This window comes from Rhineura floridana, chromosome 9, assembly GCF_030035675.1.
Source record: "Rhineura floridana isolate rRhiFlo1 chromosome 9, rRhiFlo1.hap2, whole genome shotgun sequence".
Taxonomy (NCBI): domain Eukaryota; kingdom Metazoa; phylum Chordata; class Lepidosauria; order Squamata; family Rhineuridae; genus Rhineura; species Rhineura floridana.
The window spans coordinates 35,793,031-35,817,703 of record NC_084488.1 but is presented as its reverse complement, the minus strand read 5'-3'; the positions used below and the strand labels follow the sequence as shown (position 1 = coordinate 35,817,703).

General features: G+C 40.2%; 3 protein-coding genes across 8 annotated transcripts in view; 1 reads left to right on the top strand and 2 right to left on the bottom strand.

Annotated features, from left to right (window-relative positions):
- The window catches only part of VPS37A (VPS37A subunit of ESCRT-I), a 17,909-nt gene extending 16,727 nt beyond the window's left edge, over window positions 1–1,182 (bottom strand). The window contains exon 1 of the mRNA XM_061584187.1: window positions 698–1,182. Within this exon, the coding sequence (XP_061440171.1) occupies window positions 698–861 (164 nt within the window). The 5' untranslated portion in view covers window positions 862–1,182. The remainder of the gene's footprint in view (window positions 1–697) is intronic.
- Window positions 1,134–24,673, top strand: CNOT7 (CCR4-NOT transcription complex subunit 7). 6 transcript variants are annotated; one of them, XM_061584195.1, is made up of 8 exons: window positions 1,134–1,371; window positions 1,767–1,886; window positions 5,227–5,424; window positions 7,045–7,238; window positions 9,779–9,940; window positions 16,915–17,059; window positions 22,163–22,273; window positions 22,925–24,673. In XM_061584195.1, the coding sequence occupies exons 3-8, from the start codon at window positions 5,308–5,310 to the stop codon at window positions 23,051–23,053; spliced, it is 858 nt and encodes a 285-aa protein (XP_061440179.1). In that variant the 5' UTR covers window positions 1,134–1,371; window positions 1,767–1,886; window positions 5,227–5,307; the 3' UTR covers window positions 23,054–24,673. The 6 variants fall into 6 exon arrangements, with proteins under 6 accessions (XP_061440179.1, XP_061440176.1, XP_061440178.1 ...); XM_061584192.1 differs by having other exon boundaries at window positions 1,134–1,395; XM_061584194.1 differs by lacking the exon at window positions 1,767–1,886.
- ZDHHC2 (zinc finger DHHC-type palmitoyltransferase 2) overlaps window positions 15,472–24,673 on the bottom strand; it is a 63,572-nt gene continuing 54,370 nt past the window's right edge. The window contains exon 13 of the mRNA XM_061584189.1: window positions 15,472–16,375. The gene's annotated coding sequence lies outside the window, so the exon portion shown is untranslated. The remainder of the gene's footprint in view (window positions 16,376–24,673) is intronic.

Here is a 24,673-nt window from a genome sequence, read left to right as displayed (position 1 = left end):
TAGATTCTCTGCAGAAACATTAATAACACAAGAAAGAAGCAAAGTAAGAAGAACACCAGCAAACATACAAAAATATAATTCTCTATCTTTGGAGATGGCAGGTGTTGCCACCACTCACCATATGCTCAGAGGCACATGTTACCAAATTCTTCCAAGCTACACAGCAAGTGGATTGGACTGTGAAAGACCAACCCAAATGGTGTTTGCATTTTGACAAATTTGTAGGGCAGTACAATATCTCAGACAGGAGGTCAGGTCTCCTGCTCCCCATGTGCATTCACTATAGCTACCCAATTTCCCTGCTTTTTAAAGTTTGATAGAATAGCTATAAGCTATAGGTATGTTCTTAAACCGCAAGGTTTTTTCCCTATTAGTGAATAAATATACGTTTACCAGCAAAAATCAATAATCTTCGTGTTGTGGTCCCGATTCCTATAAATAGGAATTTCCTGTAAACAACAGAAGCTGGAGAAATGCATTAGCATCCTGATCCAGCTCTTTATCCACAACACCCACCCACCGTCCACTTTCTGGAGGACACAGTGGGATTTAACTCCAATTCTGAGGACGGCTCATGTATGGAGAAGAAAGTCATCTCTCGATTTCTTTCCTCTTCTCTTCCCTCCCCAATCCCATCTCCTCCCCAATCCCATCTCCTCCCCAATCCCATCTCCTCCCCAGGCAGCCCATCACTCACGCGGCGTGGGCGCTACGCAGGGACTCGATCTGCCGCTGCTTCTGCTGTTGGAGGCTGGTGAGGGTCGAAGGCAGCGCGGCTCCACCAACAGCTGAGGACGAGGATGAGGAGGCAGCGGCCCCACCACCGCCACTCCCTTTGGAAAGCGGGAAGAGCCAGTTCATTCTCCTTCCCTTTAACAAACGGAGGAAAGAGGAGGAAAAAAAGCGCGATGAGTAAGCCCCGTCTTCACTCCTCCGCCAGCGCGGCCTCAGTCCCTGGTTTTACACCAATCTTCTCGACAATCCCTCACAGACAGTTGTCCTTCCCGTTCCCACAGGAAATTGGACGCGGAGAGAGAGAGAAAAACAGTCCAGAAAATGCGCACGCGCGGTCCTCCGATTGCGTCATCAACGCTCGCCTCCACCCATTGGTGGGAACCGCCGCCAGGGTCAACTTCAGGGTCCGATTGGCTGAGAGCCGGATCCCTAACCCCGAGGAGGAGGAGGAGGGCGGCTGAGCCGAGAGTTGAAAGTTTAAGTGGGCAGCGCGCGGTGATGATGTAATGGCTTTGTGCGCTGGGAGGCCGGGGGGCAGCAATAGCAGGAGCTTTCTGGGCTTTTTCGCTACCGCTCACCGCATTGGGGCTGCCGCCGCCGGCTCCCAGCTAGACCCGCCTTCTCCTCTCTTCCCGAGTGAGTAGCTGGTTCCCTCTTCCGGTAGGTGATGGCGATGGGAGCAACTAGGCGGCAGCGGCGTGTCCGGGTGTTGGGAAGGGAGCAGTTTGGAGGGGGAGGAGGGCGAGCGCGCTTGGGGTTTGGAGTCCGCCGGCGGCGGCAGCAGCAGGTCCCGAGGCGAATCTTTGTTCCTCTGGACTGGAGGAAACCCAGGCTGGTTCCTAGGATAGATCTTGGGGAGGATTTAACCCGTCCCCTGCACACGCCTGTTTCTTTATTAATTCGACACCATAACAGTTCTCAGTCTTTTACTTTAAAATCATGAAACTAGATCAGACTTCTACCGCCACGCCGATGAAGGGGTTGCGGGTCTGCTTGGGCTGTGTACCGATAATGCCTTTCCATCTTTTCAGATCCGCGAACCAGCGGTTATCCCTATCTGCATCGCTGGGGTAACTCTTGGTTCCTCTTTTCCCGCCACCTCACATTCTCTCCGTGACTCTTTTCCTTTTTTAAAAAGCAACATAAAAAAGGTAATTAGTGTAAATGCATGTGTGTGCATATATGCGTATTACGTTTATACACACAAAAGTTGCATGCCTTTTTTATGCTGTATTGGTACTTTGCATATTCCTCTCTGTCACACACATACACGCTACATCCACATCAGACATTTATTCCACTTTAAACAGCCATGGCTTCCCCCAAAGAATTCTGGGAAGTGTAGTTTGTGGAGGGTGCTTAGAGTTGTTAGAAGATCCCGTGTTCCCCTGACAGAGGTCCGGGGCCAGAGTGGTTTTACAGTCAGTCCCTCTTCCCAGAGAATTTGGGGGATTGTAGCTCTGTGAGGGGAATAGGGAGTCTCCTAACAACTCTCAACACCCTTCCCAAACTACACTTCTCAGAATTTTTGGGGGGAAGCCATGGCTGTTTCAAGTGGAATAAATGTCTGGTGTGGCTGTGCTCACACACTGCTATACCTAAGTGAAGTTGGAGCCTTGCTACACAGAGGTGTCAATGTATGCACTGTGCATCCCTTCATCTCCACGTGCCAGGAGAACACCTTACGTTTAGGGTGTACTGAGCCACTTAAATAGCCACCTATGTATCTGACAAAGTGGGTTCTTGATTCATAAAAGCATACGTTGCGCTAAATCTGCTTTTAAATCTCTTTGTTGGTGCAGCTGGTTAATTATTAGGTTTTTCCTCTGGAGTTTTGGAGAGCTGCTAATATGTTGATGGCAAAAAGAAAGCGAAAAGAAGCATTCTGTTTGTACCTTACCAGTCTATAATTCAAAAACAGCAGACCAAGGAACGTATCTATGTAACTATTGGATGTATTAGAAAAGTATAGGTGTGTTCAGGGCTGTGGAGTCGGAGTCGTGGAGTCAGAGTTGGTAGCAATTTTGGGTGGAGTTGGAGTTGTTAGAAATGTACCGATTCCGGCTTCAAAATAAATTTTGATTGACAATTTAAAAAAAATATAAATTCAAAATGTCAAAGAAGCTTCCCATGAAGTCAGCTGTAGTCGAGCATTTCACCATAACTCAAGATGGAAAACATTTTGTGTGTCAGTGTATGACACAGGACCCAGATGAAGACAAATGCTGTGATGTCAAGATCAGTGCATATTCAGGCAGCAATAAAAATGCTCCTACGAGAGCTTCCAATTAAAAAAGACATTTACAGCGCTTTCCAGGGCTGTGGTGTCGGAAGCAATTTTGGGTGGAGTCGGAGTCAGAGTCATACCCTAGAAAAATAGAGGAGTTGGGAGTCGAAGGTTTGGTGTACCGACTCCACAGCCCTGGGTGTGTTGGATCTCAACTTATGGCTAACTGGTCATGGACATCTGTTGCTATATTCAGGGTTTTGTTTTGCATGTGTCCATGAATCCTTCAAGTATAACACTTGCAGTGGTGTGCTAGTGGCAGCAGATGTACATAGTCAGGTTTTTATGGACTACAACACAACGTTTAGCTTCTTTATGAAGCTACCATACACTCAGATGGTTGTGTGACTAGGCTCAAAGCCAAGACAAGGGATTACAGCTCTTCTGTGAGAAGCTTGGCCTTTGTATTCTTATTTGTTTTGGGACTTTTAGCTTGCTCCATGCCTTAAATATTTTGGAGAAGTTTCAATTTAAAACCAGCTCATTTAGGCCTTTCCACTTCAGCTTATTGTTGCAACTGGAAGAATATTTCAAACTCTAGGTAGCCAGTCCTTAATAGTGCTGAACAATATTTCATGTTTCTAGTTGCTAGTGAAAAATGTTTTTCCAATTTTTTGTAATACATTTCTGTTCCATCTGACAAACTTGCATGCTGTGTACTGTATAGTGTCACTACTGCCTGTTAATGCTCTCTGTCTTCCCCTCCCCTCTGTTTGTATCACTCTCTTTATGCTTCTGTGGGTTCCAGAAATTTGTGATAGGAGAAGGTATACATTATCTAGCTGCTGTTCCTGTAATTTTCATCTGTCACACCCAGGAAATGAGCCTTCCTTTTGGCAGCAGGACATGAAGCACTTATTTACCTGGGTGTCTCTTGACCTACTAACACAATCACATTTTATTTTGTGTTGATGCCTGGCATATACAGCAGCCTTTTTTGTTACTATCCACGACAATCAGTTATGTGAGCTTGTCTTAACTAAGACCTTTCAAATCAGTGGAACAAAGTGGTATTGTTAATTAAATCTCAATTATTAAATAATGCCATCCTAAGCATCCAGACTTGGAAGCAAGTCCCATTGAAATAAATGACCATTCATACTAACACTATACTCATGTGCATGTGTACCTGGTTATACATGCCACTGAACACAGTGGGCTTATTTCAAAGGCAACATGCATAGGATTGTGCTGTGCTTATGCTTAGGTTTCTGCTGGAAGAATGAACAATGTTGATCTCTAAGTCAGTTCTTTGCTTGACAGAAACCATTTCCAAGTAAGCCTTTTGATAAAACCTAAATTTGTAAAAAGTTGGATTGAAAAAAACACTCATTTAACATTGCTGGTTTGCCTGCCATATACAGAGTTTATAACCTTGAGTTGTATGGTCTAATTGGACCAATGTTCATATAACATTGGCTGCATTATGCAGTCCTATGTTAAATAATAGCATGTCTACTCAGAAGTATTATTATTATTATTTATATTTTTTAACCTGCTGTTTGCCGTAAGGACCCGGGAGAAGGGGTTACAACAGTGTTAAAATGCAGTACTAAAAACAATTAACATATTACATTCAAGATAATTGGAATGGGGCCTGAAATTGTCTTCAGTGTATGACAAGAACTACATAATGAAGGTGCCAAACTCGCCTCTGTAGGGAGGGAATACCACAACTTAGGGGCTGCCACAGATAGTGTCCTCTCCATACCACCATCTCCAGAACTTCTGAGAGTGGTGGAACTACCAAGAGGGCCCTCTCTGCCGATTAACGCCTCAGAGGGTTTGTAGGGAATGAGACAGTCTTTCAGGTATTTGGGGCCTAAGTCATTTAGGGCTTTAAACACTAATGTGAGCATGTTGAATTGGGCCTGGAAAAAACTAACTGGCAAATAAGTCCCGCTGTGTTCATGCTAAGTGTATATAGGTTTGCAACCTTGGGTTGACATCTATGTAATAACTACTTATTGTCTCTTTGCCTGAGATAATACTTTGCCTTCTGATGATTTGTGAATCAGTGCATCTCTGGAAGAGCTGACATAAACTTCTTTGATTTAGTACCTATGAACAAGACCAATAAACTCACCATTTTTTTAAAAAAAAAGATGTCTGAATTTTCACCTTCATTTTTCATAGTCTTGAAATAGATGAATTTTGTTCTGCTTGGAAATTTGGAATAACTTTTCCTTTTCTTCTTCCTTTAGGTACATAACTAAAACCTATTTTATGAAACGGACATTTGGTCAAGTATATCTTTTTGATGCCTGGTATCTAAACTCCCAACTATGCCAGCAGCTACAGTAGATCACAGCCAAAGAATTTGTGAAGTTTGGGCTTGCAACCTGGATGAAGAGATGAAGAAAATTCGTCAAGTTATTTGGAAGTTTAACTATGTTGCCATGGTATGATGTTGGGATATTTGTGAGCTTCTTTTAGGCTGGAACTAGTCTTTGAAAATTGTTTGGAAGGGAAAGATGTAGAGAAGATAATTTAGTTATTCAAGAATAACAGAAGACTACAATCTCAGATATTTAGTTGGAAACAAACCAAATAATCAGTGAAACTTATTTCCAAGTAAGGACCAATGCTTATGTTACCTTTACAGTGTGGTTGCTGGTTGTGTTTGGTTCAGTCTTATCCTATACTGATACCATTTAAAATTAGGAGACCATGTGGAACAGGTGGCTGATGTGGTTTCATCCCATGCCAGCACTATACCTGGGGGCTGCTGGGTTGGGTTTGGGAACACGTCCTCCCCTTCACAGACTGAGATTTTTCATATTCTCATAAGATTAGAACTCAGGATGATGCATGGTGATAGGAGGAATGGACAAGTTTATAGAAAATTGCTTTATCAATAGAAGATTGGTTCTTGTAACAGTACTTGGAAAATACTGGATGATCATCAGTAGTATGTTGGGCTTGTGTATCCCGTTCTCTTCCCACACAGCTGTGAAGAAGACATCAGCAGATTTTAGTTTCACTTCTACTGAAACCTGGCTTAGCGTTAAGTTTGAACCAGTAGTCCTGGCTTAAAATAAGCTTTGATAAGTTTCCTTATAAGCCAGCTACAGATCATGGATTTTGAGGCTGGCTGCTAAACTAAGCAGAGTTGAGATGTTGTCTAAACATTTGCTGGAGAGCTGGCACAGTTCCTGGGAAAATGAATAATCTTGTTAGCAGTGAAGTATGTTATGTTAATTTTTTTCATGTACTTATACCCACATTGTAAATTGTTCTTGGCTGAATAATTTCAGAAAACAAATTGCATTTTCTTTGTACTAAATATGAGTTTCCTAGTATGCTATTTCTACACAAGCATAGAAAAATTTGGGTTGGATTTATATTTGGATGGATGTCCATTTTATATATTGTAATTAGTTCTATATTCATGCAAAAAGTTATGTATCTTAATACTCTTTTGTGGTGCAAAGGTTTGCTAGGAGCAGTTGTGAAGGAACCCTTGCACCTTCCCTGTATTAGCACAGTATAAGCCAGGGAGGAACCTGTGTCCCTCCAGATACTGGACTCCAACTCCCTTGAGCCTCAGACAGCATAGCCAGTGGTCAGGGATTATGGGAGTCCAGCAGCATCTGGAGGGCCACAGGTTCCCCCTCCCTGATGTAGGGCCTTGTGTGAGTCCAATATGAGTGAAAACAAAGCATGCCTGGGACATAATTTGGAGGAGCAAGTCTAAGTACAGTCATATCTATGTTGACAAGACCATCCCTTACCTCCATGTGCTAGCTTATACAATGTTGCAACTGCAAAACATGAGTGTTAATTCAAAGCCATGAAAACAAAAAGCCCCGGCTCCTAATCCTAATTGGTTACAATATTGGACTATTTTGCTGGGGAACCACAGGACTGGGATTAATTGCAAACTAGTGTGTGTTCCGACGCCTGGCCCTTGTTGTCAGGAAGGCATTTAAGGCTCTCTGCAGCATCTAATCAAACAATGTAATGCTCTCCTTAATAGTACCTTATATTTTGCCTTTGGTATTTGTGCTTTCATTTTTCAGGACACAGAGTTTCCAGGTGTAGTTGCACGGCCTATTGGAGAATTCAGAAGTAATGCAGACTATCAGTATCAACTACTCCGCTGTAATGTAGACTTACTAAAGATAATTCAATTAGGGTTGACGTTCATGAATGAACAAGGCGAATACCCTCCAGGAACTTCAACGTGGCAATTTAATTTTAAATTTAATTTAACGTAAGTTTCAAACTGTGGCTGTGTAAGTGTATTTCAACTTTTAGTGTAATAAAAGTTAGTTTTTAGAATTTTGAAGGATTGATACCAATTTTAGTTTTTCTCTGATTTTACACCACTGTAGGAAGAGTGATCAATATTTTAAAGGTAAATTAACATGGCTTGTTCTCATTTTTATCTCAGTTGACTGTTTGCTTTATTCATTTTTTAAAAAAAATTGCTGGAAGCATTAAGTAAGTTGCAATAGCCATGTTTCAATATGTGTGCCTACTTTTTCAACTGGAGTAATCTCACAGGAGGCTCATACAAGAGGATATTGCCAACTATTGGCATCCTGGTTTCCTTCAAAAAGCTACTGCTGACAGGTTTTGAATTCAGCTGGGTTCATGCTAGGTAGCCAGTGGTTCCCAGATCTGGTCTAGAGACCTTCTGGAGTTGTTGCAATACAAGGAGACACTTGAGCTTCAATGGCAGCCTTTGCAATGCAGTCAGGACACAGTTTGAAAGCTCTCTCCCACTATCTTTTGGATGCAAGGAGAAACATGTTTGTTGTATTCTTAGCCAGCCTAGGAACACTCTATATATGTTAGTTTGGGCCCAAACAGAGTGTCTGTCTCAAAAAGCCTGTGTGCAGTGGCTCCTCTGTGAAGTAGCAGAGCTGATGGCAATAAACGGAGAGAGCAGAACAAGTGCTAGAATCAAGGGGATTCATATGTCTTTGTGTGAGTGAGAGTTCTGCCCACTACCTCTAAATGTTGTGCAGAGCATAGAATTGGGCTTTTTAACTTGCTTTATTGGAAATAAGTCTATTTTACTGACATGGAGCTTGCTTCCTTGGAAGTGGCTTCTGTAATGGTGCCAACTTACATCAGTCCTTTTTATTAAAAAGATAATAGTTTGCAAACCTGTGTTTGGTAATGTGAAGCTTTTTCTTTATAAAATATTGTAGACGCTACTTGGAGCTGAAGTGAACTCAAGAATTGTTCTTGAATTCATCTAACTACTACTTTGTATATTGACCTGTGCTATGGAGATGCTGATGACTGATTATAGTAGAAGTTTGTAGGCTTATAGTAGACATTTGTAGGTCAGTGTACTTGGGATGCCAGTCTTGCACCCCAACCCTCAGCATGTGTTTCCTTGGAAACTTCCCATTGGCTTCATTGGGATTGGCTTCCAAGCAGGTATACTTAAGATAGCAAGCAGACAGCCCAATGCAGTGTATGTTTACTCAAAGTTAAATTCCACTGAGTTCATTGTGTGCACAGAATTGCAGCTTTAGTCTTTAGGCAAACAATGTAATAAGCTAGCCCTCTTCCAAGTTGGGAATGAACAGATGGCTTGACTTCTGAGATAGGAATTGTCTCTCAAACTGATAACAAAGCTTTCAGGATGTGTCATTGATGCAAGCTATTCGGCCTAGAGAAATAAACCTGAGGTAAACACTGAAATCATTCTGCTGATTTCACGGTACATAGTCCCTAGAAAGCAAATACAGATACAGTATATCAGCCTCCCGCAGTAGGCTAAATTAATCTTTAAGATTTTCTGAGGAGATGCTGCCAGTCATACCATGACTAGCACATTGTCACTTGGTGACAACTGAGCCTTCTCAGTGATAGCACCCATCCTCCAGAATGCCTTCCCTTGGGGAATTTGTGAGGCAGAGGCAGTAATAACCATTAAAGCCTCTTCATGCTTACCCGAGTTTTGCACGCTGCTCACTTTTATGATACACAGTTGCAGTTTACCTCATTTTTGCCCAGTTTATAAGAAGTTTTATTGAATATTTTTATTTCTGTTGTTTTTATGAAAACTGCTTAAGATACTTTTATTAAGTGTTTTTTTATATAAAAAAGTAAATAACAGTGTTGTGTAAGACTTTTCCCCCATAATTTGCTGAGTATTCTGAGTATATCAGATGTGTCCTAACTCTGTTAGAGTAGGAACCATGAACTTAGGTTAGTCTTGTAGGCGCTTACTAGGGAGTAAGTCCCATAGGACTCCTTTGGATTTACTTCTGAGTAGACACACAAAGGCCCTGTTTGCATGTCATAGTAATCCATAGTTATTGGCTTACAATGAATTCAAAGATCTGTTCCTGCTTTGGTCCTCTCATAGGGTAAGCAGGAGCAACAACCCATGATCCCTGGCTGAGTGTTACACCCAAACCAGGGGTCGTGGTTTGTTTTGCTCAAACCATGATCAGGAAGGCAAGAACTAATCTTTGCTTCACATTGTGATTTGTTTGGATATAACATTAAAGCCAGAGGTTGTAGTTTATTGCTCCCACATGCTCTAGGTGAGGATTGACAGAGGAGCCATCTTCATGTTCTTGATTAACCATTAACCATACTTGAATGCCCTGACATACGAACACAGTCATAGGATGAAGCTGTACACCCTGATAACTGGAGAGATTGTTTCTTCACTGATGAATGAAAAAATTATTTAATGTGCAGTTTGCACTGGATTTTGGTTTAAAACATTATATCAAGACTTCTGTATTTTAAGTGAGTCTTTTTCCATAATGTTTCTCCTAGAGAGGATATGTATGCCCAGGATTCCATAGAGCTACTAACAACATCTGGAATTCAGTTCAAAAAACATGAGGAAGAAGGAATTGAGACTCAGTACTTCGCTGAACTTCTTATGACATCAGGTGTAGTGCTATGTGAAGGAGTCAAGTGGCTTTCATTTCATAGGTAAATGCAACATAAACCATTACCATTTGAGTTGTTGATAATCAACCGTTTCCTGAATCCGTAATACAGAATAATTGCCCGTTAGTTAAGCTGGAACGTCAGGGATGGATGAGTTCTGGATGTAGCAATGTTATTTTGTTGTAAAGGCTTTGCTGCTTTAAAGTTGTATCTCAAGTTTCTGCTTTGGCTCCAACTGGAAACTAATAATTTGTATCTTAAAATGAGGCATTAAAGTGTCAGCCTTGTAAAGAGGGAGCACTGTATTTTTCTATTTTGCTTTGACAGTTTCCCAGGTCAGAGGAAGGACAGCCACATATCTCTGCCCTTTGTGTACGCTTAGCAGGTAAATGAAAACTGGAATTAGTTGATTAACATCGTTGGAAAATCCAAATTCAATACAGCTCTGAAGACTCTTTGATAATGCTGGTAGGGAAAAAATGACCCTTCTATTTTAATTGTAATGCCAACTATTGGAAAAATTAAACTTTTAATTTGGTTGTTGCATGGATTATTTTATCTGGTTCCGATATACTAGCCTTTTGGCTTCTTCTCCCCTCCTAGCAGGGGTGTGTGTGGAAGGATTGGTTAAATAAAATGGCCACAATCAACTTATGAAGGATTTGGATTTGGGGCTAGCTGTCTGTTAGTGCACTAATGATTTGAGTCAATTGCATCAGTTGGGGAATTCCCCCCCCCTCCGCTGCTGCTGAGCATTCTGGCACACTGCACCAAGTGCTGCTGCTGCCGTTGTACAACTGGGACTGAAAACAAGTAGGAATGTTTACATTGTGGCCTACTCCACAAAGTGCGCTAATGGTTTTGAAAGAACACATGTCAAGTGGTTGTGTGCAAAGTTTCTTACTAAAGATTAGTTCTGGTATGCATACATGCTGGAGAGTTTTCCGGGGATAGCTGCTAGCAAAATATCTTACTTGAAATAGGCCATCTTGTTTTAAGGCTAGCTATGGGTATGATGCTAGTGCTGATGCATAGGCTCATTGAATTTCTTCAGCAGGCTTGAGTGGTCCAGTTACTTAACCCTTTTGAAATGAAGAGGTTGTAGCAGCTGTTCTAGGTACATTGTACCCTAGGTGCTTAAGAACTTGTTTTTAATACCTTCAGTGGGGGAAGAGGCCATTAGCTAAGTTTCGGTTCTGCTTTGTGTAATTAGAATAAATTATTCACCAGATTTTAAAATTACACCTATTGTAGTTGGGTCAAGCAGTTGGTGGAGAAATGTTAACAATATTTGGAGTTCAGTTACTGTGTTGGTAATGTTAGAAATCTGCAGTTAGTTTTAAAGGGTTGTATCCAACTAAGTAATACTCAGACCCATTGAGATCAATGGACTTAGTCATGACTACTCTACATATGATTTAGTTGAGTAAAACCGAAAGGGCCACTTTTCCAGGCTGTTCCAACTTCTGTCCCATTAAAAATCTGATTAGTTCTAGTTGCTGTTGTACAGTTTACCTTTTTCTGCAACTATTGAAATGTTACATGAGAGATTCTGTCAATAGACCAACCGTTTTCTGTGAATGAGGATTAGTTTATAGAAATGATGATGAAAGCGAGTTGCCTTTGGTCAAATATCTCAAGCAGGCAGTGAGAAATGCTTCCTCAAGTGTGCAACCAGGCTTTGGAAGTGGCAAATAGAAGGCATCCAAAAGGTTTTGCGTTGATTTGACAGATGCACTGATGGGAGTATTGCTCTAAATACTAGAGTGCAGTGACAGTGTGAGCGGTTCATATCAGGTGCTTAGGCCAAGATAGGATCACTTAGTAAAAATATTAACAGTTTTTAATAATTCAAAATTCTAGTTTTACTGAGTTACACTATGTATTTTTAATCACGCCTGTTGTATTTCTATGTAAACCTTCAGGCCATGTGGTCAAAGTGAAGATAGCCTGAATGGAAAAACTTGTGTTGATAAAAATGAAAATATTACCTACATTTGTTTCTCTCCTTCAGTATGGTGTCAGATACAAAACTGAACATCATGAGCAGTGCAATCTCAAGTATGATCTCTCAGATGTTAAACTGAGTTGGCGCTCAGTCCATAGTAAGTGTGCTTTAGGATTGTAGCTGTAATAGAGCAAACAAGTTCATGTGGTAAGAAAAACATAATGAAACAAAAAGGTTATAATAGTGGGCTGACAGTGACATGGTGTACAAAACATCATGCTCTGAGTCAATAATGGGAGATGTTGGATAGTAATTCAGTTGGAGCATTGACGAAGGAAAAAAGACAGATTGAATATTAAAGAGAACCTACTTTAACGTGCAGTATTTCAATATTTGGGATGATTACAAATCTGTTGGCATGAGTGCAACAGGGTTCTTAGCTTTGTTTCTGTATCATCCAGATTTTGATGTTCTAAGGATATTCAGCAGTTCTGTTGTTTGGGACAAGGTAAATCTGACTAGATTTTATTATCTACATTTTTGAAAGTTTTGGGCATACAGTGAAGTAAGTGATCAGATGCAGGACTATCTCACTAGATTTCTTTCAGAGTATGCAAAAAAGGAACCTAGTTGGCCCTTTGGCCTAGAAAGTGCAAGATGATTTGAAATCAGACTAGTTTTCAACACTCAGTTTTCTTACTGACTGTGAACATGAAAAACATCTCATTTTATCATATTCTGATAGCAGTATAAAGCAAAGGGAATATGATTCACAGAATGAAACAGATATATATTATTTAAAAGGCCTGCTTTATTGAATGTAGCAGTTAAGGAAAACTTTCCAAGATCTTAATTTAGTGCGTTATTCAAAAACTAAGATAACATAGTTACCCTTCTGTCAGGTGTTGGTTTTATAAAACCAGAGATGCTAGCTTGATATGTGCGTGTTAGCAATGTAAAATTGTATTGTATAAGATGGTTGGAAGGCTGTATTAAATACCATCAGAGAAATCACAGGAGGTGTTCTTAACATTAGCTTTGCAGGTAGTTTATAACAGTGCAATCTATGCATGTCAATTCAGTAACTCCCATTGTATTCAATGGGGCATACTTGTGTGCATAGGTTTGCAGCCTTGGGCTGCAATCCTGTCTATACTGGGCTGCAATATGCATACTTGGAAATAAGTCTGTTTTTAAACTAGAGGGATTTATTTCCAAGTAAATATAATTTGGGCTTGATATGATCTGAGACATGTACAAAGGGATCCTAGGAAGCTGGTGGGTTCACTATTAGTAACTACAAAAATAATGGGAGTAACAGTGCAAGGGACACAAGAAACAATAGTAAAAATTTACAAAAGAGCAGAGGGTTAGGAAAAATGGGGAATGTAACAATAAACTGGGTCAGTATATCAGATGAGACAGCTGTATCTGAATTTTTGGAAGACTTGGTAATACTTCTAAAGTACTGTAATGCTTCAAGAAAATAAATGCATCAACATAAAAGCTATTATGGAAGACAAGTGGTCAGTTATAGAATATAAATCCACAGGTTTTGTCCTGTAAGATATTATTTGACTGTGGATGTAGACCTAAGGTTGTTCACTATTTGTTTGCCTAGTTCAGAGTAGACCCACTGCAATCAATGGTTTTAAGTAACTTAAGTTCATTGATTTCTATGGATCTGTTCTGACTGATATTACCTATTGTAGTGGGACTTAGGTTTAAATTTTCATTTCATACTCTGACCTATAGACAGGGAGCAGCAGTAGGTTTAGTTGCTCAGTACATCTAAAAGCAGTATTTCTTAAAGCTGTCTTAGGAAGTCTCTTAAGCATATTGCTCATCAGCTCTTTAAGAGAGACAACTAAATTTAACTAATCTCATCATGTCCACAATATCACCACTGTGAAATATACATTTGATGTATTTTTTTTCAAAAGGAGAAATATGGTGAACTCCTTAAGCAGGATATGTCATTGCAAACTCATGTTGTAAGTCATAGTCTTAACTATAACTGTCTGTTGCACATAATTACATTGGGTGGTATCCAGTGAAGTCGTTCCATTAGCTAAGGACTTCTGGCTGTGTAATAGAACTTCCCCTTCCTCTGTGCACTCCCAGATTTGTTCTGGGGTATCCCCTAACCCTCTTGAACAGATATGGGGAGGGTGCACGAGAAGAGTGAAGGGAACTTTTGTTGTGCACATGGAAAACAATGTTGTAACAGAACTACTTCATTGGATACCTCCCATTGCTTTATCTTGTTTAAGCAGCCATTCATAATCAGTATAAATGGAGAGACCTGTAAATAAAAATAGTCTTGCTTGAATGGAATTTCTGAAATAGATTGAATAAATATCCTCACTTCTCAGGAATAGCTATCCTTGCTTTTCAGTAATGCCTTTGTCTTAAAATTGAGTAATTCTGTTCCTTGAAAATGTTTAGCAGTGTATGTGTATTAGTTGTAGGGATATGATTTTAGAAATACACACGATTATGAGTATGTAGAAGTTTTTGGCCAGGATCCAAATAGCCACATAGGTGTGTGTGCCCAATGGTTCGACGTATGTTCTGGTGGTCTCTGAATTTTCTGTTCTTATAGCAGCTTCTTGTGCTACATTGGAGGAGTGGATTTTGGGAGAGTCATTTTGGGGATTGACAGAGAATTGTAGTGGGAATTATATGGCTAAGAAACCGCATAGCATGGGTTTATCTTTCCTCAACTCTTTTGACCTTGCCTTCACTTTTCATGTTGAAGATCAACCCCTGATTTTATTTAGTTAACAGGAAATGTGTTGTATACAGTAGGACCCTACTCATATGGCGGGTTACGTTCCAGACCCCCGCCTAAAAGTGAAACCCGCCTAAAAGTGGAACTCCATCAATAAAATGGTGCCCGGCACCCGAAAAATGCCTTAAAAGCGGAACAAGCGCCATATGAGTGGGGCCTTACTCTAATTGAAAGCCGCCGTATTAGTGGAACGCCGAAAAGCGGGGCCCTACTATACAAAGATACAACATACTGTATCTGCTTATTGAAATATAACTACTATTCGCTTGTTCTAGCCTCTGGTTGAAACAAATAAAATACACTTAGTGAGGTGTACTGTGGCATGGGAAATCTTCCTCTGTTAATAACTTTGGGCACCAGAGTTTGTTGTGAATCAAATCTGTAAATATTGCCAGGCATTGTTTGACAGTTCAAAATGTATACTGTACATTGCATTTTGAAAGTTGTGAGTGAATCTGTTATATAGAAGAAAATTGCACATCAGTTGTGTTTGCTGATAAGCATTTGTGGTTTGCAAGTCTGATTCTGGAACCCAGGCACAAACTGTAGTTTGAGAGTTCAAATATAATGGCAAACAATGGTTTGTCCCAGGAAGTAACTGAATATTTTAAGTACGTAGAGGGAGTGCACACACTGGGAGCTCTTTCTAGGTTTGGTTTTGTGGCAAACCATGGCTTGGCATTGCGTTTGAACTGCGTCACAGTGCTTGAATACAGAGATGTTTAAAATTTCCTCTAATTTATAAAAATAAAAACTGAACCTTATTGCTGAACTTTATTAAAAGAAACTCGAAAAAGACAATTACAAGGATAGGGAAAGATTACATACTACCTTATTTTGTCTTGCATTCCAATATTGTATAAAAGGTCTCCACTCTCTTTCAAACAGTTTTATCATGCAACTATTGTTTTTACAAGTTAATTTGCTTTACCCTTAACCGTTCTTTTCATAGTATCAATCTGCTGTTAGCATCCCACAGACTCTAAAAGAGTCTTAGCTGGAAATAAGTCTTGTTGTTGCTGTTATGTACCTTCAAGTCGATTACGACTTATGGCGACCCTGTGAATCGGTGACCTCCAAGAGCATCTGTCATGACAAATTTTTGTCAAAATTTGGACAGATTCGGTCTCAGTAGCTTGTAGTAACTTTATTGGTATGCCATCTGTTCCTAGTGATTTGTTTCTTCCAAGTATTTAAAAGCAGCTTTCACCTCACATTCTAAAATTTCTGGTTCTTCATCATACGGTTCCTTCATGATTGAATCTGTCATCCTGGCATCTTTTTTTATAGAGTTCTTCAGTGTGTTGCTTCCATCTTCCTTTTATTTCATTTCGGTCAGTCAGTATGTTCCCGTTTATTATTCAACATCCCTATTCTTGGTTTAAATTTCCCTTTCATTTCTCTAATCTTTTGGAATAGGGCTCTTGTTCTACTTGTCCTCTTCTATTTCTATACAATAACTATTGTAATAGTTCTCTTTGTCCTTACATACTAGTCGCTGTATTGTTGCATTTAGGGTTCTGACCATTTTTCTATTTCCTTTTGCTTTTGCTTTCCGTCTCTCTTTAACCATTTTAAGAGTTTCTTCAGTCATCCATTGAGGTCATTCTTTTTAACTAGAGGCATTGTCATTTATAATGTGATTATATTAGTATCACATTCCAGTAATGGTCTAGTACAACAACTTTTGCAGTACATTCACAATGTGAATTGCTCATTAGGCAGTTAGGAAGCTCTGTAGGAGAAAACAGAATGAAAACCAACTTAAAATGCATAGGTGAAATACTAGGCTCATAAGGCAAGAGTAAGCAAAGTGTTTTCTTTGTATTCTAAACCATAATCCTGAAACCATGTTAGACAGATTTCTACTGGTTGTATCCAGCTAAGCTTGACTCAGAGTAGAATAATTGAAGTTAATGGACCTAAGTTAGTCATGTCCATTAATTTCAATGGATCTAATCTGAGTATGACTAATGATGGATACAACCTATCCATCATTTCGAGATATCTATTCAGATCAGAAATCTGATCTTGAGAAATATATTCTGATCAGAGCTCCATGGAGCCATGGGTTCCCCATGTGAACAAGAGGCTCACAATGGGGGCAATTTCACTTGTGTAATGAGAGTCTGTTAGAATTATAATGCATTTTCCATGTTGGAGAGAATGCATATGGAAATGCTTTTTGGGCTTGCGGTTTTTATTTGAAAGAGAAGAATTTCTGGATAGATTACCTGTCTAACCTTCGGTGTTTTGTTTTGTTTCTCTTTTCAGTGGCTATGACTTTGGCTATCTGATCAAGATCTTGACAAATTCCAATTTACCTGAAGAAGAACTGGACTTCTTTGAGATTCTGAGATTGTTTTTCCCTGTCATTTATGATGTGAAGTACCTTATGAAGAGTTGCAAAAATCTTAAGGTAAATATGGCCTAATGCTTTGTACAAGATCAGACAGCATTTTCTGGAATAGTGTTTTTTATGAGTGAAGAATGTACAAGCAAGTTTTTGTCTTCTACCATTAAAGTAGTGGCTGTAAACATTTACAGTTAGACCTAGTTCTTACAGAGAAACTACTGAACATTTTTCAGTAAACCCTAGATGTCCTGGAGAAGGATTCTAGACTATCCTAGGGATCTTTTTAATATAAAGGGACATTCAGTCATGTGAGCCTCAGGTTGGAGTCTGAAGTAATATGCTGCCCAGACTGGGTTTTCTATCTTGGTGAGAACTAGTTCTTAGTCAGCACAGGGCTAGCCAACATGGTGCCCTCCAGATTTGTTGGACTACAGCTTCACCATCCTTGACTATTGGCCATGCTGGGTGGGGATGATGGGAGTTGTAGTTCAACACATCTGGAGGGCCCCACATTGGCTACCTGCAATCTAGTATACTTGATATTGGGTGGTGGGGGAACATAACAGTGGAAGGTCAAAATAGAGGTTGGACCATACAATTAAAATTGACACCTTCCCATGATAACATCATCCTGTTTGAGTGTGGATGTTCTTTGAATGGTATACATGCTACTCAGACTGTGTTCCAGTTTGCAGCCCTTGGTGCTGCATAACAAGCTTCTGTGCTCTGCAGAGAACCTGTGTGCCAAAGGTCTTGCCTTGTGCATATACCCTGGGATATGCCCAATTGTCTCCCTTAATTGTAGTCGAAGTCCACTGAGGTGCTGCTGTTTTCAAAGCTTGAGATAGGGAAGATGCAGTGGCACAAGACTAATCCACGCTGGAATGTAAAAGAGTGATGAGAAGGCTTTGACTGTAGCAGCTATCAGTGGAGAGTCTCCTTCTAGCCTACTCTTGTTGTTGCTGCCTTGATAGCTAGGCTTGTCCTTTGGTAGCACCAGAGAGGAATAAAAATCTTGCAGCAAACTAGCTGCCTTTTGTTCCTTCATTCCTGTTTGAAGAAGCTGGGTGCTCCTGGAAGGTGAGTGGGTATCTCCACTGAGAGAGGACTGGGAAGAGGGTCCTCGATGAGTAACTCTAGCAGCTGTTGGAACCTATAAAGGTACTACAGTCACCTAGAGGCTTATTGCCAGCTCGTAACTCTGTTTAATACTCCTGTGTGACCTGGATTTGATTTCTGACAGCAACTTAGTGACAAGGTTTAATAGGTGAATAATTCCTGAAACAAGTTAACTGCATGTGGTCAGAGGCAGCTGAGCATGTCAAGAAATAGAGGAAGGTTTTTTTAAAACTGCTTCTCTGCTCAGATGCCAGTTGGGCTACTAACTGGCTTGTTCTGTTAGGCATAACATTTGGAGACGCATGTTGGACTGGAGGACAAATGCACGTTGGAATTGGAGGCATGAAAGGAAGAACAGCAAAGTGGATAATTACTGCTCCTGTGGTGGTAACAAGCATAAGAAAAGCCCTCTGCAACACAGACTGGTACTGAAATTAAAGATGCAGCATTGACCCCAAGGAAAGGGATAGCTTAGTATTATGAAGAAAAGCAAGAAGGGCTTAAGCCAAAGATAACTGGAAGCTGATCTGCACTATGGCTCAATTCTGTTTGAAGGGTAACAAGATTACCCCCAATTATGATGTTGAAGGTGAACCAGTAATGAAAATTATGGTTAGCAGTTTGTGCTGCAGTCAAGATTATGAATTGCTCTCACAGAGTCAATATTACAGATTTTTTACTAAGAGAACGCAGATGCTGAAAATCCTGATGACTGATAAGGCTGAAGACTTTTTGGTTGGTGAGAATTCCTGCCTTACTGATGAATGTACCTCCTAAAGAATTATGCTCATTGAATGAAGTTAATCTCTAAGAAAAAGATGGTTGTGCATACCAGAGGAACAAAATTTCCAGTTTTGCATGAGTTGAACGTTGCCCACCATCTAAATTGTATGACCAGGCAACTTCATTTTCATTGTTACTAAACTTTTTTTTTAAAAAAAAATACAAATGTCAAAATGTGGATCTTCCCTGCACAAGTGCAAACATCTATAATTGCTCAGTCAAACTGTCCTATTTGCCAGTGGATATGCTGTTCTAGTTACTTGTTGAAAAATAAATTACTGCTTGGCTGTTTGAATAAATTCTGTTATCTCCTGCTGTCTTTTGAATTTCTTTGGAGGATAATACAACTGGTGGAACAGGCAACTCAGTTCATTTGCAGGGGAGAGATAAACATTGCTAGAATCTTGAAGCAAAGATTAAAGCTCCCATAGTCTGATTTTAAAAAAAACAAACAGGAAAAAATGAATTTTCTTGCTGTTACTTTTTGGGTCTTCCTTAAAAACTGCCCCATGACAAAATTGGGCAGTTTGCTCCAAGCTGTCATAGTCTTGGTTTCTCTCTAGCGTACCACATCACAGTGTGCATCTAGGTTTGATGTCTTCCTCTCCCCCCATCCCAATTACATGTTCATCTTACTCTACCTACTGCTCCCCCCTTTTTTTAGAGGGGAGAGTTTCTTCCCCAACCCTTCTGCTGGAAATTGGTGAAAAGTGTATAAGGTGAGTGGGGAAAAAATGGAAATGGACTGCCTTCAAGTCAATCCCGATTCATGGCGACCCTGTGAATAGGGTTTTCATGGTAAGCGGTATTCAGAGGTGGTTTGCCATTGCCTTCCTCTGAGGCTGAGAGGCAGTGACTGGCCCAAGGTCACCCAGTGAGCTTCATGGCTGTGTGGGAATGAAGGTGCACTTAAAAGGAGAGGGGCAAGCTTATGTAAAACCAGGAGCTATGCAAGTGCTTGCCAAGGGCATTTCAGTGTCCTGACTGGTCTGGTCCATGATCCTATCCAAAGACTGTGAAAGAGTTTGAAGTGCAGGAGTGTAGTCATCTGGGGTCTAAGGGGGTCTTAGACTCCTTACCTTTTTGGAAGCATAGGGTCCCTATGTCCCCAGCACCTTGTGAGCCAAACAGCATGAAAGGGGAGTTTTAGCCACTAAGGAGATTCTTCTGACATGCCTCCTTGTCCTTTCCTGCTGATTAAAGCCAATCAGAATGAAAGGAGGTGAGTTTGCCATTGAGAAGACTCTTCTCAGTAGCTAACACTTTCCCCTTTCATGCTTATTGACTCTTAGGAACTTCTGTTGTTGTGGGAGAAGGTATTAACAAGGATCTCATTCTCAACCCAGCAGCAAAAGGGTGTGTGTGGTGTAGCTGTGACTATCATGAAGGGACCCTGCACTTCTGAATTTGCCACTATGCTACTGTTGAAAAGCTTGTTACTTTGTGGGGATTTTGCCTGCCTTACTAAATTTCACACTCCTTTTTAAAGTTTTCTGAATGTTTCCACAATAAAAGATCCTGCTATATCATGTCCTTCTTTTCTACCCTCTATTACTTGTTCTAAATTCCAGCTTCAAATCTGTAATGATATTTTTTCTTCTGATTATCTAACACAGACTTGAGGCAACTTTTAATTTTTTTGTAATCAACAGCTGGCTTTACAATTTTAAATTCCTTATGAGTTCAATAGTTCAGTAGTAAGCTAAATCGAAATGAGGTACAGGTTAGCATAGGAGGAAGCAGAAACTCCTCAAATTCACCTGGCAGTGTGACTAGGAAGATGGTCAGTCTAAATGTAGGCTTTGAACATGGTATCAAGAGCACCTAGAGTAAATCTTACTAATGTTTAAGTAGAAATCTTACATAACAGCCTGAGCAACGTTTGTGCGTGTTTACCTTTTCAGTGTTCTGTGATTTTCTAGACTTTTATTCTGTGTATTCACTAAGGTATTGCACTATCCTTCTAGAAGATTGGGGAATCTGTGCCACTCACCCCAGATGTTGCTGGACTCCAGCTATCACAAGCTCAAGCCAGGATGACCAATAATTTGGGATCATGGGAATTGTAGTCCAGCAATGCTCCCTATCCCCACATTAGATCTTATGTGTGTCCTGCTTTTCAATGTAGTTTGGGCTCATAACTGTTTTGATAATAGGGTTTGACTGAGTACATTGGACCATATATTGTGTATGTAAGGAGTAGTGCTCAAGCCTGTATGGCTTGAAGCATGCATGGTATCATTGGGAAAATGGAGGATGGGGGAGGATTTAGCTTATCTGGGATCCCGGATGCATTTGTTTTAATAAAAAATTTCTGTTCGTAGATCCTGTATTAATTGAATTATTATGAGCCTTTGCCTAAAATTTTCTAAATGCAAAATTTGAGAAATTTTAATTTCCAAAACAGTCATTTCCTTGATTCTTAAATGTTTTGAATATGAAAAAATAAAATACAGTGGGGCCCTGCTTTATGATGCTTCGCTTTACAGCGTTCCGCCAATACAGCGGTCTCAATTAGATGCAATTAGACTAAAGTCCCACTCATACGGCACTTGTTCCGCTTTTACGGCAGTTTTCTGGCATTGTGAGTCATTCTATTCAATGAGTTCTGCTTTACAGCAGGGTCTGGAATGTTAGAGTGGGGCCCTATTGTCTTGAGCTTAAGTGATAAGGATTTTAAGAGCAAGACCTACATCCCACTAAAGTTTTTGCCTAGGTGTAGGTCTTTGCATTTTATTCTTTAGATTTTCCTAATCCTGAGTAGTTCTGTTACAGCCTGTATGCTTCACTTCTAGTCCTGAAAAGACTGCTAATGCCTTGACCAGGCGGATCACTAGAGATCTCTGTGCAGGGCCTGCATTATACAAATGGACAACTGTCTCCCTCAGGTGGTTGCTATTTAGTGTTGATAATTTGGCACTCCTAGACTCGTAGTGCTGCATATTCAACCCACATCTCCCTTTCCCCCAGCGCGCGCACACATGATAGCCACAATGGGGGGAAAATCTCACTAATAATCCTTGGTTCTGACATGGGCTATGTAGCACTTTTAAAGATTTGTATTGTTCAGTTTTATTTCTAGTGGGTTGAATCGTAGAACTACAAAAAAATGTATGGCTTTTCAATTGTGTGCTCATTATGCATTTCTCTGCTCAGAAACTATTATATAAACAAGTGGGGTGGAAACTAATTCTTTACCTACTGTTCTGTGACCTGATGTCATTCCTTAACATCATCTAATTGTGCAGCCATATTCTCTTTCAGGGTGGATTGCAAGAAGTTGCCGAGCAGTTAGAGTTGGAGAGGATAGGACCACAGCATCAAGCAGGATCTGATTCTCTACTAACAGGCATGGCCTTCTTCAAAATGCGAGAGGTAGGTGGTTTGGGTTTTCCTGCACAAGGCCTTTGGATAAAAGTAATTTTCATTTTAATTGCCACTGGGTTGTGCCCAGTGAAGCTAACCTTAGAATTAGGTTTTTAATTTAAAGTGTGAGGCGGCTTTTCTATGAGGCAGGAACATTTGTCATGTGTGCAAATTATCCTCTGAAGCCTGCCCTCAGTGCCAGTTTGTGTATGCGTTTGTCCAAAAGACAGATCACAGCTTCATATCCCTCCCATTTCCCAAAGGAAGATGCCTTATACTGAGTCAGACCATTGGTCTATCTACCTCAGTACCATCAATGCTGAGTGGCAGTGGCTCTCCAGGGTTTCAGACGGAAGTCTGTCTCAGCCCTACCTGAAGATGCCAGGGATTGAACCTGGGGTCTTCTACATGCAAAGCAGGTACTCTACCATTGTGCTACGGTCCTTCCCAATAAATGTGATATGGGTAGCAGTATGCCCTCATGGTCTGATTGATTTGAATGTATGAAAATCTAAGAAAAGTATGTGAGGCCAAAGTTTGTTTTAAGTAGAGCAGAGTCTAGAATGTCCTTACGTAGCAAGACATACTCTGCCACTCAGCTTTCTGACTTTTCTCCCTGTGGTGTGCAGTATACTGACTTGTGCTTTAAATTTTCTTCAGATGTTCTTCGAAGATCACATCGATGATGCAAAGTACTGCGGTCACCTGTATGGTCTTGGTTCTGGTTCATCGTATGTACAGAATGGGACAGGAAATGCATATGAAGAAGAAGCCAACAAGCAATCTTGACATGAAATGGAAACCCACTTTTTCTGAGCTCCACATGCTTGTACATAGGTTTTATCTCTGGTTGAATCCCTTGGACAATAAGGTGTTCTTTTCCCCTCAGCACACTTCGTTTTCTGCCTTTGTATGTACTAAACCTGACTGTTCCTATCCCAGTTTTTTGACCTTAATGTGTAGGCATATCTGGGTTAAATGTGGCCTTGTACCTCGCCAATCTGTACGTAAACACATGTAGGAGCAGTGTGGCAGATAGAAGAAAGCTAAAATGGTAATGAAATTTCTGGTAAACTTTAATTGGTCTTAGTATTGGTTTATTATCTCTCTTTGCATTTCCCCAAACAGAACTAGCACTGACTGTAACTAATTTTCCCGTTTCTTTATCGCAGTGCACAGGAGTTTTAGCTATTCAAGATTGTGGACCATCACATTTGCACTTTAGAAGAGTGACTCTGAGTCAGATCCTCTGTTTTATCTGAAATTCTGCCCCCTTTCCTGGCTTAGACGAAATGTTTATCCGCCAAGATAGCAACCTCATGGTTGTATACCCCATGTTTCAAATTCATTAGGAAAAAAAACATTCATGACATAATCGGTTCAAAACTACTGAAATCTTAGCAGCTGCTCTTATCTCTAAACTGGTGTTGAGTCTTCCAAGTGTGTCCTGCACACATCAGCTTATAATTGACTTGCCAGTTTCACACTGCTCTGTGATGAAAATAACTCAGTTGTGCCATGGGAAATCTCTGTGTACTACCCTGAATTGAGAAGCACTTGCCTGGTGCCTAATCTGTGCTCTGTTCAATTCAATGGGGTGTGTTTTGGAGACGTTCCTTATAGATTGCCTCCTGTATAACAAGTGTTACAGCTGTCAGGGACAACTGTGTCCTTTTTTTTGCTTTTGTGGCTGAATGGCATAATTGAAAGCATGGAAACTGTAGTTAGATTTAACAGCACACATTCATTGTAGATCCAGTTTTTTACTCCTATTCCATCCAACAAGCTATGCCCTAAAAATACTTTGTATTTTAAAACCTTATTTATTTTCTACTTGAATAGATGAACACAGGTCCATATAAGGATGAGATCCAAAGATTTGAAGTCAACTTGATAATGATGTAAATAAAAAGGTGTGTCCTTTTCGTAGCTGCTACAAAAGGCATTTGTTGTAAAACAACAAATCTGTATGTATGTAATAAAGTTACCTGAGGCTTGTAAGGCTAGCTTATTTTTTGACTCTTATCTTAGCAATATATTTTATGAATACATTGTTTTATTAAAGGACCACAAAGTACTTTCTTAACCATGCAGAGCATGCTCATACAAAGCAGTTGTGCAGGAAGACTTTATTTGGTATTGAATAACTAAACCCCAGCCTGAAACGATGGAGTGCCTGTGGCAGCATTTTGTGTGTGTTACCTACACTGAAAATCAGAGTAAATCTTAATGTTCAGCAAAGTGATCTGTTTACCATGTACTTTAACCTGTTTGCCTTTTTTCCTCATTAAGTTACAATGATGTAACTGGATGGTCCTTTTTAAAGAAAAATAGCAGACATTTGCATAAGAGGTTATTTGTTTTTAAAAGCTTTTGTAAATAAAGGCTTCAAAAATGTTTTCTTACACA

What these genes read in the sequence shown, in the direction of transcription:
- CNOT7 (XM_061584194.1), top strand. Translation starts at nt 5,308, where the DNA reads ATGCCAGCAGCTACAGTAGATCACAGCCAAAGAATTTGTGAAGTTTGG. An exon ending in AGAGTTGCAAAAATCTTAAG is followed by an intron (nt 17,060 to 22,162) that starts GTAAATATGGCC and finishes ATTCTCTTTCAG; the next exon opens with GGTGGATTGCAAGAAGTTGC. An exon ending in CCTTCTTCAAAATGCGAGAG is followed by an intron (nt 22,274 to 22,924) that starts GTAGGTGGTTTG and finishes AATTTTCTTCAG; the next exon opens with ATGTTCTTCGAAGATCACAT.